The sequence below is a fragment of the Pimephales promelas genome, chromosome 5 (assembly GCF_988280905.1).
Source record: "Pimephales promelas chromosome 5, fPimPro1.hap1.1, whole genome shotgun sequence".
Lineage (NCBI taxonomy): Eukaryota > Metazoa > Chordata > Actinopteri > Cypriniformes > Leuciscidae > Pimephales > Pimephales promelas.
Genome location: NC_142773.1, coordinates 35,614,125 through 35,630,881, shown reverse-complemented (window position 1 = coordinate 35,630,881; position 16,757 = coordinate 35,614,125). Strand labels below are relative to the sequence as shown.

At 38.2% G+C, this 16,757-nt stretch overlaps 1 protein-coding gene across 8 annotated transcripts in view; it reads right to left on the bottom strand.

The window, feature by feature from the left end:
- Positions 1-16,757, bottom strand: part of ptprfb (protein tyrosine phosphatase receptor type Fb) — a 213,093-nt gene that overhangs the window by 7,581 nt on the left and 188,755 nt on the right. For all 8 annotated transcript variants that reach the window (XM_089131383.1, XM_089131381.1, XM_089131382.1 and 5 more), the window contains 7 exons: positions 12,726-12,823; positions 6,932-7,055; positions 6,628-6,803; positions 3,647-3,766; positions 3,406-3,560; positions 2,679-2,964; positions 1,191-1,369 (listed from right to left, as the gene is read on the bottom strand). In XM_089131383.1, coding sequence (XP_088987509.1) covers positions 1,191-1,369; positions 2,679-2,964; positions 3,406-3,560; positions 3,647-3,766; positions 6,628-6,803; positions 6,932-7,055; positions 12,726-12,823 — 1,138 coding nt within the window. The remainder of the gene's footprint in view (positions 1-1,190; positions 1,370-2,678; positions 2,965-3,405; positions 3,561-3,646; positions 3,767-6,627; positions 6,804-6,931; positions 7,056-12,725; positions 12,824-16,757) is intronic.

Genomic DNA, 16,757 nt, shown 5'->3' with positions numbered 1-16,757 from the left:
ATATAAATGTAACGAATTATTATTATTATTATTATTACAAATGCTTTGTTGCACACCTCGGTTGTAACGAGTGGTTATTTCAGTCAAAGTTGCTCTTCTATCAGCTTGAATCAGTCGGCCCATTCTCCTCTGACCTCTAGCATCAAGAAGGCATTTTCGGCCACAGGACTGCCGCATACTGGATGTTTTTCCCTTTTCACACCATTCTTTGTAAACCCTAGAAATGGTTTTGCGTGAAAATCCCAGTAACTGAGCAGATTGTGAAATACTCAGACCGGCCCGTCTGGCACCAACCACCATGCCACGCTCAAAATTGCTTAAATGTCCTTTATTTCCCATTCTGACATTCAGTTTGGAGTTCAGGAGATTAGGACCAGGCCCACACCCCTAAATACATTGAAGCACAAACCTAAATACATTGTTCCTAATAATCCTTTAGGTGAGTGTACACATAAACACATATAAAAAAAATGCTCAATACATTTCACAGATATAATTATATACATCCATTCAGGTATAAGACTTAGCACTTTCTCTCTCTATACATACAGTATGTATATAAATACATCATATATAAGAAAAAGGAGCAGGTTATGCACCAGAGAAACGTGGGCGCCGTCATCTTTAAAATATTGTCTTTGAACTTCCGTTTTTGCGGTCGCTCTGTATATTTCTATGGCATTGCTGTAGAGGAGTAATTAGCTGGTGAAGTGGATTTACTTATTGTAGAGTTAACTAAAGTTATCATGAGCATTGTAATGTTTATCATAAGCATTGTAAAGCAGATGTCTTAACAAATGTCGACTGGGAATTTTTTTTCACGAGCAGTTCATAAATACCTATTCAAGATCGCTGTGAAAATACAGACCGGAAGTCAAAAGACAACGAGCACAACGCTGAAAAGGTTGCTTTCATGCTTTCATTTATATAATTAAAATAAGAAGACACGTTAAAAACATGATTAAAAATAATGCAAGGTCCTAAAGCCTGAAACACACATGAATGTAGATGCTTCTAGCTAAGTTTCATGACTGAAATGTGCCTGTGATTCATAATGCAACAACTACTTGCAGTCAGTTTTTAGACCCACAACTGACAGAATCTAACAAATATGTTTATGATAGCGACCTGAATAAAAAAAACCAAGGCATCTATTGCAGCCCTCAGTGTTTTAGGAATGGTTCGGCTACCTGTATCCGTCGATGCAGCTGGCATTGATGTAGTCAGATCCCTCCACTCCTCGGATTGGCTGCAGGCACACCCGCGTGGACTCGAAAGGCATGATATTGACCAGCCGGTTCTTGAACTTGTTGCAGGGCAGGTTGGCGCTGATGAATCGTGAGGTGTGGGCTTTGGAGTTGGCGAGTCTCTGTGGAAACAGCATTGGGTTCAGAGGGCTGGCACAAACATTATTGCAGAAAACAGTCTGAAACAGAAATGCTTTTTAAATGAGGGGGACAGTTAGTTGTGTGAATGCGAGTTCTGCAGCAGTAGAGAGGGGTGCGGGTCCGACGGTCTGACTGGGAAAGCGAGGGCGTGACTGGCAGCGGGGAAGAGAAAGCACAGATGGACATCAGCAGTGAGCGCATGGAGACCGTTGGCTCTACTACAAGCTCTGTCTGTACTGGGTACCCACTCCGGTCTTTGCACCAGATGCTGTTTCTACTTCTAGAATCCGTTCTGAGTTGAGCTTATACCAGAGTCCGGTTATATACCAATAGCATTAAGAGACGGAACAGTAAAACATTATCAATATAACTAATTCTTGTCAATCCGAAAAAAATCAAATCGAATTCCAGTTTCTGAAAGGTTGGTTTACAGTATGTACCCTAAACATTGCAATCTGATTACTGTATTACTGTATATCTACCCTGGACAAAATGCCACGTTAATCGGTTTGTTTAAAGGTCCCCTGACGTTTTTAACATTAATATGAGTTCCCCTAGCCTGTATATGGTCCCCCAGTGGCTAGAAATTTCAATCGGAGCTTTGGTTATCTTTCTCTGCCTTTGAGAAAATGAAAGCTCAGACGGGCTGATCTTGAATCTCCTCGGCAAGACGTCATATGGAGGAAAGGTAACCTTCCCTTTCTCTGCTTTGTCCCCAGATAATTTGGCTCGCCAATGAGAAAATGAGCTAGGAAGTACGAACGTGTGAGTGCGATTTGAGTTTTTCTTGAGTTTGAAGCTTTATAATTATGAATCAAAATCTTTTTTGTTGTTGTTGTTTTGAAATCATGAAAACATATTTTTGTTTATTTTTTCCAGTTAACTCTTTCCCTGTCATTGGCAGAAATCTCCATCATTTACGAGACAAAGCTTCCCGGCAATTTAAAGAAAACTTTCCTTGTTTTCACTGTTATAAGGTTGGGGGCGCTATTATTCATAATTTGAAAGAGAACTGAACAAAACGCAGACAAAGAAGATGCAGAAACAAGTGATATTATATGTAATCATATGCATATGTAAAATAATACGATCATTAACATTAAACAGCATATAAATCAAAGGTGTTGATGAACTTAATCTACTCCATCTAGGTTTTGATAATCATTCTGAATCTGATCCAGATGCAGTCTTTAAAGAAATTTTTTTATTCAATTTACCCATATTTAAGAGTTGCTAAAAAAAGAAGCTATATATATATATATATATATATATTATGATAGACGCAGTCACCTTAAACTCCAGCTCCATGGCTGTGACGGTCTCTCCAGATGGTGGCTGGGTGAGCTTCTGGATGTGGGCGTACAGGTTTCGGGCAGGGACCTCTGTGTTTCCACAGGTGGCGGCCTCCAGCAGGGCCTCGTGGATGAAGATGTACTGGTCCTCCGTCTGCACCATGTAGTTCCTCTGGGCTCTCATGCATGTGACGTGGCCATAAATGTCTACCGTCTTCTCGTGTTTCATGCGCTCCAGCATGGCATCAATGACTATGAAGCAGCCCGTGCGGCCCACCCCAGCACTGACAGACACAAACTGGTTAGACTACAATCAAACTCTACTAATACTGATACAAAGGGTGTCATTAGATAACTTTTTTTTAAACAAACACCATTACATTATATATATATATATATATATATAGTGAATAATCAACCAAATTATTCACATATCAATAAAGTGGTATGAAATATTATGCACATCTTCTGGTAGGGAATATGGAAATTACTTGGATTTTAAAAATATATATATATAATTATTTGATTGTTTTTTTTACATAATTAAATCAAACGTGTAACTTGAAATCCCTATCTAAACACAAAAATTGAATACAACTTTAAAAATCTTTCATACAATGTCCACCAAGCAAACCTACAACTGTTCACTTTATAACAGAGTTGTATAAGACGGGAATAAAGTGAAAAGGTCGGCAGTAAATGCAGGACTGGGTAGCGGTGCTCACCTGCAGTGCACTACCATGGGTCCAGCATCAGGAGGGTTGCAGGCTTTGACCCGGCGCAGGAAGGCTAGGATGGGGGTGGGGTATTCAGGCACTCCGTGGTCTGGCCAGGCCATGAACTGGAACTGCCTGAGCTCGCGTTTCTCACTAGAACCATTCTGTTTCAACAAAGTGGGAGGAAGGAGTTTAGTCAGCCGAAATGTTGAACTTACTATATGGAGAGGAAAAGAGGAAACTTTTTTACCTTGTAAAGGGCAAAGGTGCGCACACTGTAGGTTGCCAACTCAACAGCGTCAAGCATGGTCACTTGGATCATTCCGTAAGTCTCTGTGCCACGAATGGGCCAGTACTGGTCACACTTCACCTGTTTTAGAGATTAAACAAGTTTTAAACAAAAAATAGCCAACATTGATAGTAATAGGAAATGTGTATTGAGCATAAAATCAGCATATTAGAATGATTTCTGAAGGATCATGTGACACTGAAGACTGGAGTCATCACAGGATTTAAATTACATTTTAAAATACATTAAATCGTTATTTTTCTTTAGCAATTTTTGCTATTTTACTGTATTTTTGATCAAATTAATGCAGCCTTAGTGAGCATGAGAAACTTGTTTCAAAAAAAAAAAAAAAAAAAAAAAAAACCGTACTGACCCCAAACATTAGAACTGTAGAGTATTTGCTCTGAAAAAAAAAGTTTTTTTTGTTGTTGTTGTCAGAGGCACTATAATTTCAATCAAATAAGCACTTTAGAATGTACATTCAAAATGTTTAATGCATGGAGTAAAATCCTAGATTTAAACATCGAAGATGTATTTTAAATTTCCACAATGTCACTAAATTAATACAAGGAAGAATAATATTCAACTTGAATTTAAATTATATACAATCATTTTCATTTATATGCACTATTTAATAATACCAATTTGATTTACAGAAATGAATCTGTTCTTGGTTTTTATCAGACTATGAAAACATCTCTGTATTTTCACTTAAGCAAAACTATTATAAAAATGTGATTAAAACATGTTATTTCAACAGCAAAATGATTGCGAATATTATTGGCCAACGTTCTATTAATATTGCTATCATTTATTCAGCTTAGCACCATTAACATTTGATGTATTTTCCAAGTAAAATGAAAAATCGAGATTTTTACATATACCATGGCATTATTTATATTAATATTATGGCAGAGGGCTGAGACACCTGTACTTATTTTTGAATAGAGGGCAACTCTTATGAAGACCAACACACAGAGTGCATTAATATTATTTAAAATTAGACAAAAGCAGTAGAAAGTCATCCTAAACAGCATGTTTCGTATTGCATTCAATCGTCTACTCCAGGAAAATACTGAAAAACAGAGTTTGGTCTTCAAGGTAGGTTCTGTCAGCAGAGAAACTAGGCCAGTTGTTCTGTCTCTGCTGGAGGTTTTCATCACAGGGCTTGGGGACGCCCTTTACCTATGAAGTAATGCATTATGGGTGCACAGCCTTGCCAAAACTCACTCGTTTACCACGCTATCCCTGCCAACACATGTCTCTTTCTCTTTAGCTCTCATCTGACCTCCCATCCATCAACAAAAAGCTGTGTGCACAAATTCTCCAGGGGGCGGAATTACAGGTTATCTTCTGTCAGATATGACATTTGAGCTGAAAAGAAAACTAGTTGACGGACTCTCACCCTCACCAACCCTGCATGGGTGCCGCTGGCCCCCCGCTAAGCCTGGCACAACAGCGCACTAAAAGCCCACATAATGATTGGACTCACAGAAAAACGGAAGCAGGTTCCTTTAATGCCAAGCACAGACGGACGTTTACAGCACCAAGAAAGCCGTTGAACCATTTTACTGTGCCATCCAGTAAAAACAACGGCAATGGTATTTTGTCTTTTATTTTCGTACTATATTATCTGCGGTTGGGGAGGAACTCATACTACCATTTTGAAGCAAACCTCAGGGGTTAGAAAAGTGTGCTCTTTATAAATGAATTTGTGTGTGCTCTGGACTTTTTTTTGGCATGGCTACATTACATTTATCAAAAGTGACAGAAATATTGAGTAAAATTATAAATAATGTCATTTTATATTGCATTTTAAATAAATGCTTTTTAAAATATATTAGATTTTAAATAAATGCTGTTTATTTGATCTTTATATTCTTCGCATAATCCTGAAAATAATGCATCTTTGTACCCAAGCACAACTATTTTCAACATTAATAATAATAAATGTTTCTCGAGCGTCAAATCAGCATATTAGAATGATTTCTAAAGGATCATGTGACACCGGAGCAACGGCTGGTGAAAATTTAGCTTTACCATCACGGGAATAAATGACATTTTAAAAGATACTCTAATAGAAACGGTTATTTTAAATACTACAATATCACAAATCCTTGGTGAGGATGAAACACTTTATTAAAACCCTTATTTAACTGTATTATTTGTGAAAAAATACAAGGATTACAAAACAGAATCAAGGACTTTTTTTGTCTTTGTCATTATATACATTTTGTTAATATATATAATATAATTTTCATTAAATTATTATTGAAAATTATTACAATAAAACATGTAATGTGTATATATACAATTTAAATAAAAACGTAAAGAATATTCAATACTACTACATTTTATATTGAAATATAGAACATATATTTAATATATGTTTGAGGGCTGTCAAACGATTAATCACGATTAATCACATCCAAAATAAAAGTCTGTGTTTACATAATATATGTGGATGCACCATGTATAATTATTTTTTGTATATATATATATATATATATATATATATATAAATACACACACAGCATGTATATTTAAGAAAAAAATAATTATTATTTTTATATAAAATATTGATATTTATATATAATATAAATTATATAAATCTATATACATAAATATATATAAGCATGTGTGTGTATTTATATATATCAAATAATTATACACAGTGCACCCACATATATTATGTAAACACAAACTTTTATTTTGGATGCGATTAATCTAATCGATGCGATAAATATTTTATTGTATATATTATGTATATATTATATATTATATAAATATATTATGTTTTATTGTAATTTGATAAATTATAACATTTTTTTTTTCTCTCCCATAAATGGAAATATCATTTCACACATTTGTGTGAGGAGCCTACTGAGTGTAATTATTGGTTTTGAATGGAACTGATAAGTTTATCATCCCCTGGTACTCACCCTGGACTTCTCTTCCAGTCTGGTCATCATGACGATGGTACTGGCTCTCTGCTCCCAAACCATCCTCCAGAAATCACTCAGAGTCTCAGGCAGAGGGCCCTGCGTGGCAATGTAGGCGTTCTGCTTACGGTAGCCGTCAATGTAGTTGGCATTGATGTAGTCGCTACCTGGAACACCTATAGAGAGAGAGAGACGACAATTCACTGGGGGCCCACCAGCATTTGTGCTAATTGCTTTCCCCAACACACACACATCTGTCACCATAATGAAATGTTAAAGGTCAACGCATTTGTTTGACTTTTACCGTCCACTGGGGTGAGAACAACTCTTGAGTGGTCGTAAGCAATAACGTTGGCATAACGGTTCTTTGGCTTGTTGACCTCCAGGTTGGAGTTCTCCCATGTGAACTGCTGGCCAGGATCAACAGACTGCAGGGGAGAGAGAAAGAGAGAAATCTGTTCAGTCTTTTGAGGCACCTCGTTTGAAGCTCGATACCACAGAGTGCCGCAGGGGTAAATTTCAACTAGCATCACTAGCAACCCGATGTTTTGAAAGGAGACCCGCAAGAACCAGAGATGACTTCGCCACCAGGGGTTGTTACAGCTGATGGACTGGCAAAGCTCAAGTGTGATAATTTGGATCCCTTTGTGGGTATATTGCAGTTCTGTTCCCTTCACTAGTGATCATCTCCCCTGCAATAACAGCGAGTTCCTCTGCTGTTATCATAGGCAACCAACAGATGGCTTAGCGTTCAATGACACCATAATTCAAACGCGATCACTGTAGGGGACTCTGATAATAGTGCCACTGACTCAGTCCGTCCGTACCTGAGCTCAGTCGGGCATATGGCTTTGATGCTAAAGATTACATTCAGCATTCAGACGCTCAGCCTGGACTAATGGAATACTTGTGTCCATGTGCGCTTGATTTTGTGCCCGGTGACAGCAACGAAGAGGGAAGAGCAATGGCTGAGGAATAGCCAATGGATTTATGGAGACAGACAGGAAGCTCTAAAGAGAGAGGACAGATGAACACATCTGGAGGATAACCCTGCATATATCACCGGCTGCTCGCGTGAGGTGATGCCCTGAATGGGTAACATATATTAAAAGCAAGGCCTTTTTATTAGAGGTCAGTTATCAGCTGTGTACAAATGTTTGAGAGGGGATGTTCGTGTTACAGCCATTCTGATGGATTATTACAGACATAATAAGGGACGGATACAATCCACTATTAAAAAAAATGAATGGGAGAATTCTTATCGCATTTATATACTGTGTGATTTGAGCTAAACAAGCATCATTTATGACACCATTGTATCATATAATAATAATAATGGGCTCTATGCACGGCGGTATTTCCGGTGAAGGTGTAAGGATGCTCGATAACTTCTGATAGTAAAGTCCAATGCAATACCGAGAATTGATATTGAATTTTATACTCCATGGTTATACTAAAGAAACGTTAGTCACAAAAACAGACTAAACAGACACCCCTCCTTGTGTTTATGCTTCTTTTTAAAATTATATTAAATAAACTTCATTTTTTACTTTATTTTAAACTTTATTTTATATTAAATAAACCGGAAACTGAAAAGCATATAGCCCATAATACACTGTTAAAAAAATACAAATAAAATAAATACAAAAGTAACCTGGTTGCCTTAAAATTTTAAGTTCATTGAAATGGAAAAAGTGAAATAATACAATGAAGGAGAATGATTTAATCAACAGAAACTCAAAATTATATGTTATCTGAACTAAATAAATGATTTAAGTTGATTTGACAAAAGAACAAATGTTGTGATTAGTCAAGTTGTGATCATGAAAAGATTTTTTTACAGTAATCAAACTCAATACATGTGCAGATGCATGTCTATGGTGACAACAACAAATAAATAAATAACCTATATCAAACAATTTGTGGCTGAATTTTTAGATGGCGCAATGATTCATTTCTGTCTTTATTGCAAGTATTATTCTTATTATTAACCAGAAAAAATGCAAACAACACTACTACTACTGTTACTACTACTACTACTAATTCTAACAACAAATATGAACCGAAGAGCTACGATAAATGTTCAAATTATATAGAAATATTGATCTATGGTGGCAAGATATCAATCAGTCCATAAGACAAAAACACAGTTTGGAAAATGGATTCATGATGTACTTGCTTATGTAAATTTTGAACACAAAAAAAGGTCCGGACTGCAGCTTTAAGTTGAAGTTCCTATAGTTCAAAAAGCCAAAAGTCATGCGTTTGAATTACAGGGAGCACAAATACAGATAAACATATGCCTGTCCCTGTAAATCACAGTGGATTAAGCATAAGTCAAATGAATAAAATACAAATTTTCAGGAGAAAATGTAATATGTACTCAGCACCACATTCCTCATCCTCATCCTGACTTCAGAGGATTACACGAGAGACTAGAGGTGGGGTGGTACTCTTTCCCTTTCCTTCTCGAGTCACAGGTCTCCTCGGCTCAAATGACACGAGGTCGTATTTGAGCATCGATCGACGGCAATATGCAGCAGCCTGCTTGGCCATTCAATAACGTTGCAGGGTCTATTGTTATTCAGCATTGATCTTCCTGCTCTGGACAAGTCTCTGGTTGACTCAGTGTCCATCAACCTCCACAACCCTTCACCTGATCTGGGATAACACCAGCCTCCTTAGATCCTCTCCTTAAAACACAATTGTTTTTTTAAACCCCCATATATGAAGTAATGTTCAAAAATAAACAGCAACTCGGCATTCAATATGTATCAATTGCCATATTGAAGTATCTGATGTGCTAAAATGTTTCACCGCCAGTTTATCAGCAAGCATCTTGCAAGAACATTTACTTTGCCGTAAGCTTTCACATGCAAGTTCAGGTAATGTGCGAAGACGACAGCTGGTATGCTGACTGGCAGTGCTCGGCAAACAAGGGGAACAAATATGAGCTGTCACTACATGAGATGACAAGCTTGAGAGATGCGGATAATGATAGCGGTGGGAGGTAAGCGCCGGCTCCTATAAAAATCTTCAGCTCCAGAGGGTTGACAAACATAAGCTCGTTACTGGTGAGAATCAGTGTCTGATGATGGGAGTGTTAGCAATTGCTATTGCCACCAGTTGAGCTGAGGAGTGATCTACAAAGACAATTTAGAAGTCAAGGAGGAATTTTTTGGACAACAAACACCCTACAAATTCTGGTTCATGTTTATGCAGTGTAAAGCATTGAAAAACAACAGACTACTGTGTTCAATTAATATGTGCATCTTCAGGTTAATAACGAGAGCGCCAAGTGGCTGGAAGTCATTCATTTTCAATGTGAGCCGGCGGCGAGCTCCGGCGAGGGCGGCACGGCGCGTCTTCAATGGTTAGAGCGGCGAGGAGAGTTGAAATCAAGGGGGTAATCCATCGACCGGAAGTTGAAGCCTCGCGGGAGCTGCCATCTTGTAGCAGAACTTCACTTGCGTTAGCATTTCCATTGACTCCCATTCATTTTGGCGTCATTTTGACAGCGAATAACTTTACATCTGAGGCGTTTGAAGACTCAATTTTTTCCATTATTTATTTCTAAAGAAACACGACAATGTATAAAATGCTTCATTACCTTGTAGCTTATGTTATGGCCCCGCAGAAGCCGTTTTTTTGTGAAAGTATGCTAACGATTGCGTCATAACCACGCGACTCTCTGTCGCACAGTAGAGAGATTACCGTATGGACAGGAGGAGAAGCTCGCGGGCAATCAGGGAAACGTGGAGGCAAAATGACTAAATAATTAAATCAGAATACCTAGCAAAACTTTCTCCTTCTCCTAGCTCATGGACAGCTCCTATTCACACTCTTACTCTCCGCCTCTGCAAGTTTCGGAAAGGAATGATTCAGATTTCTCATGCACAGCCACTAGAAGACAGACGGGTTGCTCACGTCACATCTACGTCGTCAAGCTCTGTTTGAGTCTGCGCGTCAGGGATGGAAGTGCTAAAAAAAAAAAAACGCCAAAAACGGACTTCACTTGTCTCAATGGAGTTCCAATGAGATGACTCTGTCCACTTCTTATACTGTCTATGGTTGAAATTAGGTCAATTTTATGGTAACCAATCGGCGGCAACCAATCGGAATGTAGAAGAGCTCCGTTTGAGAGGATTCCAGGAAACGCAGTCAAGTAACATTGGTTCCGACCACATTAGTTCCCAAGCAAAATAGAGGAGGTTGATCATTTGAATTTGATAAGAAGGCGTGCAACACCATTTATAGGCAAGATTTTCGTACTAGAACACTTTTTCAGCGGGAATGCAAATTATAATAGCACTTAACCATGAAAACAAAAGCCGCACCACACAAACGGCTTTTAATTAGTTTATTTCATTAGCTAACATGTCACTATAATTGTTAAGTTCTTTCCATCGATCAATTTTCTGCGAAAATAACGTTCTTGTTTGCTTTGCGGCCCCTTTAAATACAGTTTTAAAAAAGACCACGCATTCGATGTACGTCAGAGATCGCTCTCGCCGGCGGCGGTGTGAACGCATGCTGGTTTAATGTAAAGATCACCTGTACGGTGTGGTCGCAGATTTTTCAAGAGGAAGTAGCAATTGATTACAAGGCAGAGGGAAAAAATATCTTTGGCAGATATAAATATGTGAAAAACTGAGACAATGAAACTGAGCAACGGATGCATCGAGTAGAACATGGAGCCAATAAACACGATGGTGACCCGCTGCCTCATGCTGGGTGGACTAGGCTACTCCCATTGGCCAAAGCGGAACCATCTGTCCCCTTGAGAGGGGGCCTTCCTTGACAGGAGGACGTGACATCATGACATGCCAAGAGCAGGTTGTGAGCACCGCCTGGCTACAGAAGGCTTGTGTGGTGAAAACCACAACGGCGAGAGATTAGTCACATATGACTGTTGAAACGGCTTGATCCGTCTCTCACTAAACGTCTTTAAAGAGCAATGAATAAAAGAAGGTCTATAATAAGACAAAATCCTTGTCGCTGCATTTTATTTTCCGCAGACACATGTAATTACAGAAAAGAGGGTTTCGTTGGTTTGAGTGAAGTTTTAATTGCAGTTTTGCTATAAATACGACTGATAAAAAAAGTGATACGAGAAGAACAAAAAGAACAAATGAAAGAAAGAGACGTGTGTGATGCTGGCAAAATCGACAACTACTTCACTCGTAAAACCGTCGCAAACCACCAAATGTTTGTCAAAAGCTCAACCTCTACTTCAAGGATGCACATTTTGGGCCAACACCGTTTGATCTTTTAATAACTCCACACCTTTAGGGTAACGGCTGACAGGCATGGTAAATATCGCTCTTAGCAAGGTTTAACAGGCTTACAAGATGTGACATTGCTTATGTGTTTCTTGCAGGTTTCTAGAGAGAGAGAGAGAGAGCTCACAGGAAACTGAACATCTGCCTATCTGAGAAAGGCAAGCGCTATCAGTTGTCATAACACCGGATATGGGTGCTCTAACCGAGGATGGCAGGAGAAACTAGTAGATAATACCAATCTTTGTACATTCTCTAGGCCTAAAAGGTGCATATTAGTACTTTAGACTAGTAATATGTGCCCTTAAGGTAGCAGTCTCCTTGGCTCAAATGGTCAAATGGAGTAAGAAATAAATTTAGGAGCAAGTACGGTACACTTATTGTCCACCTAGGGATGCACCGATACCAAAAATTCAGAGTATCGACCGATGCCGATCCGATACCTGGTAAAATGCTACACATTGCTCTTTATATTGTTGTAAAATACATTCATGAAAAACAACAATAAATATACACTATTAAATTAAGACATTTTTTAAATGTATAGCGCAGCTCTTTAATGAGGCAGCAAGACATGATAGATAGGACAGAACAAGAAAAGCTATTAATAATCTTGCATTGCGCAAAAGTATTATGATATGAAAGGCTCCGATACAATATGGCATTATGCACATCCCGAGCGCAGCATGTAGACTTAAGTTAAAAAAAAAACTGTTCTAACACAGCATTGGAGCAGGAAAGTGGTCCTCCGTGAGAATCTGCAACCATAATTAATATTTTCCATGCTAAACTTTCAAGCAGTACCAGCTACTGTCCTACCTCATACTCCTGGGAAAAGCGGAGGGCATCGTTGGCCTTGAGTCGCTCGATGTGGTCCGCCAACTCGCAGACAGTTATGGGAGGATGTTCTCTCATTCCTAAAATAGAAAGTAAGACAACAAGAAGTGATGAGCACATCACAGAGTATCACACCTGATGCATCGTACCGTTAGGGTGGGGAGCGAGTCAGTTTTGAGTTGAGGAGGACACAACATAAAGAGATTCTTCTTGCACCTTGATGTGACGTGATCCCTTATGTCTATAGGCAAAGCAAGTTTATTAATATAGCACATTTCATTCACTATGGCAATTCAAAGTGCTTTACATAGAAAGGAATAAAAATAATCACAAAATAAAAGCAAGGAAAATTAAAACAGTTACTCAAAATGCTTTACATAGAAAGGAATTAAAATAACCACACTATCCTAATAACATCTGGCAAAGGGACTACCAATGAAAACTAGCCTTTGGGCTAATTTGGGTTCATTTACATTTAAGAATGTTTATTAATGTACACTGTCCCTTTTCTAAAAAAAAAAAAAAAAAAAAATGGCAATTCAAAGTGATTTGCATAGAAAATAAGCACAGCTAATTAAAACAGCTATAAAAACAATTAAAAGAGATAAATGATACAGTTATAAAATTAAAGTAGTAATAAGATGATACATAGAAGTTAACTTCTCATCTGGCAAAACACCAGTCTTATTTCGCATATAGTTTTACTCTTACAATGTGTCTGTGGTGATCTTTCGCCTAAAAAAATTTGATTTGATGTCTCCAATAGACCAGATTTTTCCCTAAAATCTTTCCCAAAAGTTGTAGGACTGACTCCTTGGGTTCATTGCCCCATCAGTCAGCACCCCAAAAACCCATTTGTTCAGAAGCTCTAGGAATGGAGTCGATCCAGTCCACACCATAGCTTCCGTTTTTCCGGGTTTCTCGCGTATTTTAGCTCTTTTCCCGCTGTTTTCCTGTTTATATCCCGTATTTTTACACTCCGATTGTGTGCGATGTACAAGCTCGGACGGATTCGGCTTGAAGTCGTTCATCCTCGGATGCAGCGCCGCGCGCACTGTTGCAAAAAAGCTGTGCACAAAGGCAAACAAAATGAGGTCTTGCACACCCAACTTGTCATTTTTGCCGCGCTCGAGTATAAAGGCTTTACTCCGTGTCAGCGCGTGCTCTGATCGGTAAAGGTGCACAGACCTCTCTCAATCATCTCCAACAGAAGCACCACTAACTCCACCTCCGTTTCCCTCGTAAGCTAATATTAGTATTTAAACATCCTTTTTTAAAACGACACACTGTCTCTTTCCCTTTCATACATATTTAGGCTAGTTAAACTCTTTAGACTTTTAATGATTAGTGCTTTATTTTGAAAGTTTGTGGGTAAAAATCGTGTAAAAAAAAAAAAAAAAATCCCTTATTTTGGGGATGGATTCCGGGAAAATCGATGTTCAATGTTGACAGCTAAGGTCCGCATCCCACTGAACCTCGAGTTTAATTGACACAAACTCACTACTCCACCACAGACCAAGGTCAGCAGCATGGTTTCATCTCTCAATTTCTCCAATTAAGTCATTTATGTTTGTCTCTTATCCAGTTTTCAGTGCCATTTGACTTTATAATCAATAAAAAAATAAAAGGAGGATGCAAAAAATAAAATAGTGCAATCAGTCGGCCGAACAGTGACACAGTCCTGTGCTCGGCTGCGCTCTGTGTTGAGTGTTCGCACCAGACCACATTCATCTGTTTGTTCCTCATCTACAGTCATTAATACTTCAAATCTGTTCTCAAGATGTACAGGCGGTGGTGGGAAACCAGTGTTTGCAATCCTTGTCATAGCCGTATCTGCGGTAGAGGATGCTACTGCAGCAATATGTGATGCTCGTGCCAATCTGATGTCTCGAGTGCCTTTGGGTCTCGCTCCCTGTGCCATTGATCAGTGTGTTGATCGGCTGCACTCAGTATGGCTTGTCGAGGAGCACCACATTCCTGTATGCTGGGGAGATCCCTGATTTGTTGTCTGGACGGTCAGCTTGCTGCCAAAAACCATTTCACAGCCACTTGTGAACGTATCAAGGCTACATGCTCAGCTGGATGTGAGGAAAAGCTCGATGAAGAAAGGATGGAGGTTTGTAATAGAGAGAGATCTGTCATTGGGATTCCAATGGTTGAGGATGAATGAGCAAGACAGGGATGCTTAATGGGACATGGTTGGGTATGATTCCCCATTATGAGTTCATTATGCCCACATTGAGCACAGTAATGTCTGGACGAGCCCCCTGCCAGCTACTTCATGCAACTGTTACTGCGAAACCGTGGGCGGCAGGATCAGGGGCCACTCTCTTAATCAACCGCACTGATACGATGCCAAAAAAAAAAAAAAAAAAAACCTGATTTGCTGTATCCTCTGGTCTGGCAGAATGCAGACACATCTTGCATTTCTTTGCTAGAATATGTCAGTCATGTGTTGCAACATACGGCGTATGTAAATCCTCAGCAGGAGTACATGCTAATTTAGAGCTGGGAATTGCTTAGTAGTAGATAAAGGAAGATGCCCAAGTACATTGAGGGATCACTATATACACAGTGTTTTCCTTACCATTGTTTTAGGGGGGCGGTAATTGTTTTAAAAGTTCGGTTTAACTTGACAGAAATATATTACTGTTGTACAGTAGAAACAGGAAATGTCCAGATGTAATAATACATTAACACTAATACGAATATATTATGATTTTTTTTAAACAAAACTGAATTTAAGGAATAATCCATGTTTTAATTTTAGCAGTAAAGCTCATTGTGCAACACATTATTTGACAAAAAGTTTATGATACAATTAGTGTTTTATGGCTTATGGCAGCAAAAACACAGAATTGGTGTGAATTTGTTTCATATATCTATATATTTAAAAAAAAAATCCTAGGGGAAACACTGATACATGTGACAAAGTAATGTGAAAATAAGCAACAACTCTCTACCATATTTTTGCTAGATAGTGCATCCTAAATACTAGGTATTCAGATATCCTACTCATTTGACATACTGGTTTTTGTGTACTTTGTTGCAGGAAAGTACATGCATAACAAAAATGGACTTTTCAATTTACATACATACATCATTTCTATTGTTTTCTAGCACACAAATGAGACACAAAGTATTCTGTATATTTAGAGGCTAATGTTGCAATAAGCTGCACCATGAGCACATTAAGTGAATTCAGCACTTGTTAAACAGCAAGTTAATTAGGCAGCGAAGAGCTACAACCCAGCATGCAAAGCAGGGAAAGGCTGATTACAAGATGTCTGGAATTGAAATGAACGTCCAAGGTCGTTAAAGTGAAAATGTACCAAGAAACGCGTGGATAGGAGACTGGACATCATCTTACTGCTACACGTAAGACAACGACAGGAAATGAAGCTTGATATTACGGCGTGTGTGTGCTGTGCATAACATACAAGTGAATAACTCCTGCATTTAATGCAAGGTACAACACAAGCAATTCCTGCCTCAGATATGGGTGTTTCTTCAACTAGGGCACACTTTTTCACATCATTCATTTGCCCACTATAGCAACTTCATCACATCTCTGGTAAATTATTATCTGCTTAAACAGCATTTTAGAAATCAAATGGTTAACTCCTTATTAGCATGTTATATATCCTAAATACATGCAATTAAATCATGTTTTCACACAATATGAATGTTGATAATATTAGCCAAATTGTTGGTTGTAATGAAAATTACACCATAACTGAGGGACAGACGTGAAATGTGTAAAATATTGATATTAATTACTTGGAAGATATATATTAAAATGGCTCGTTTACTTGCTTACTAAGTTTTTTTTTTTTTTTTGTTAAGATGGATTTTCGTATTTTTAGAAGTCTGAGTTAAAACAATAGTATCTTTATATAAGACATATTTAAAAGTATCCAAGATAAATGAAGGCATAAATAAGAATGTAACCTTCATATATATATATTAACAAAAAAAATACCCTAAATATAAAGTACCTGTAACTGGTACTAA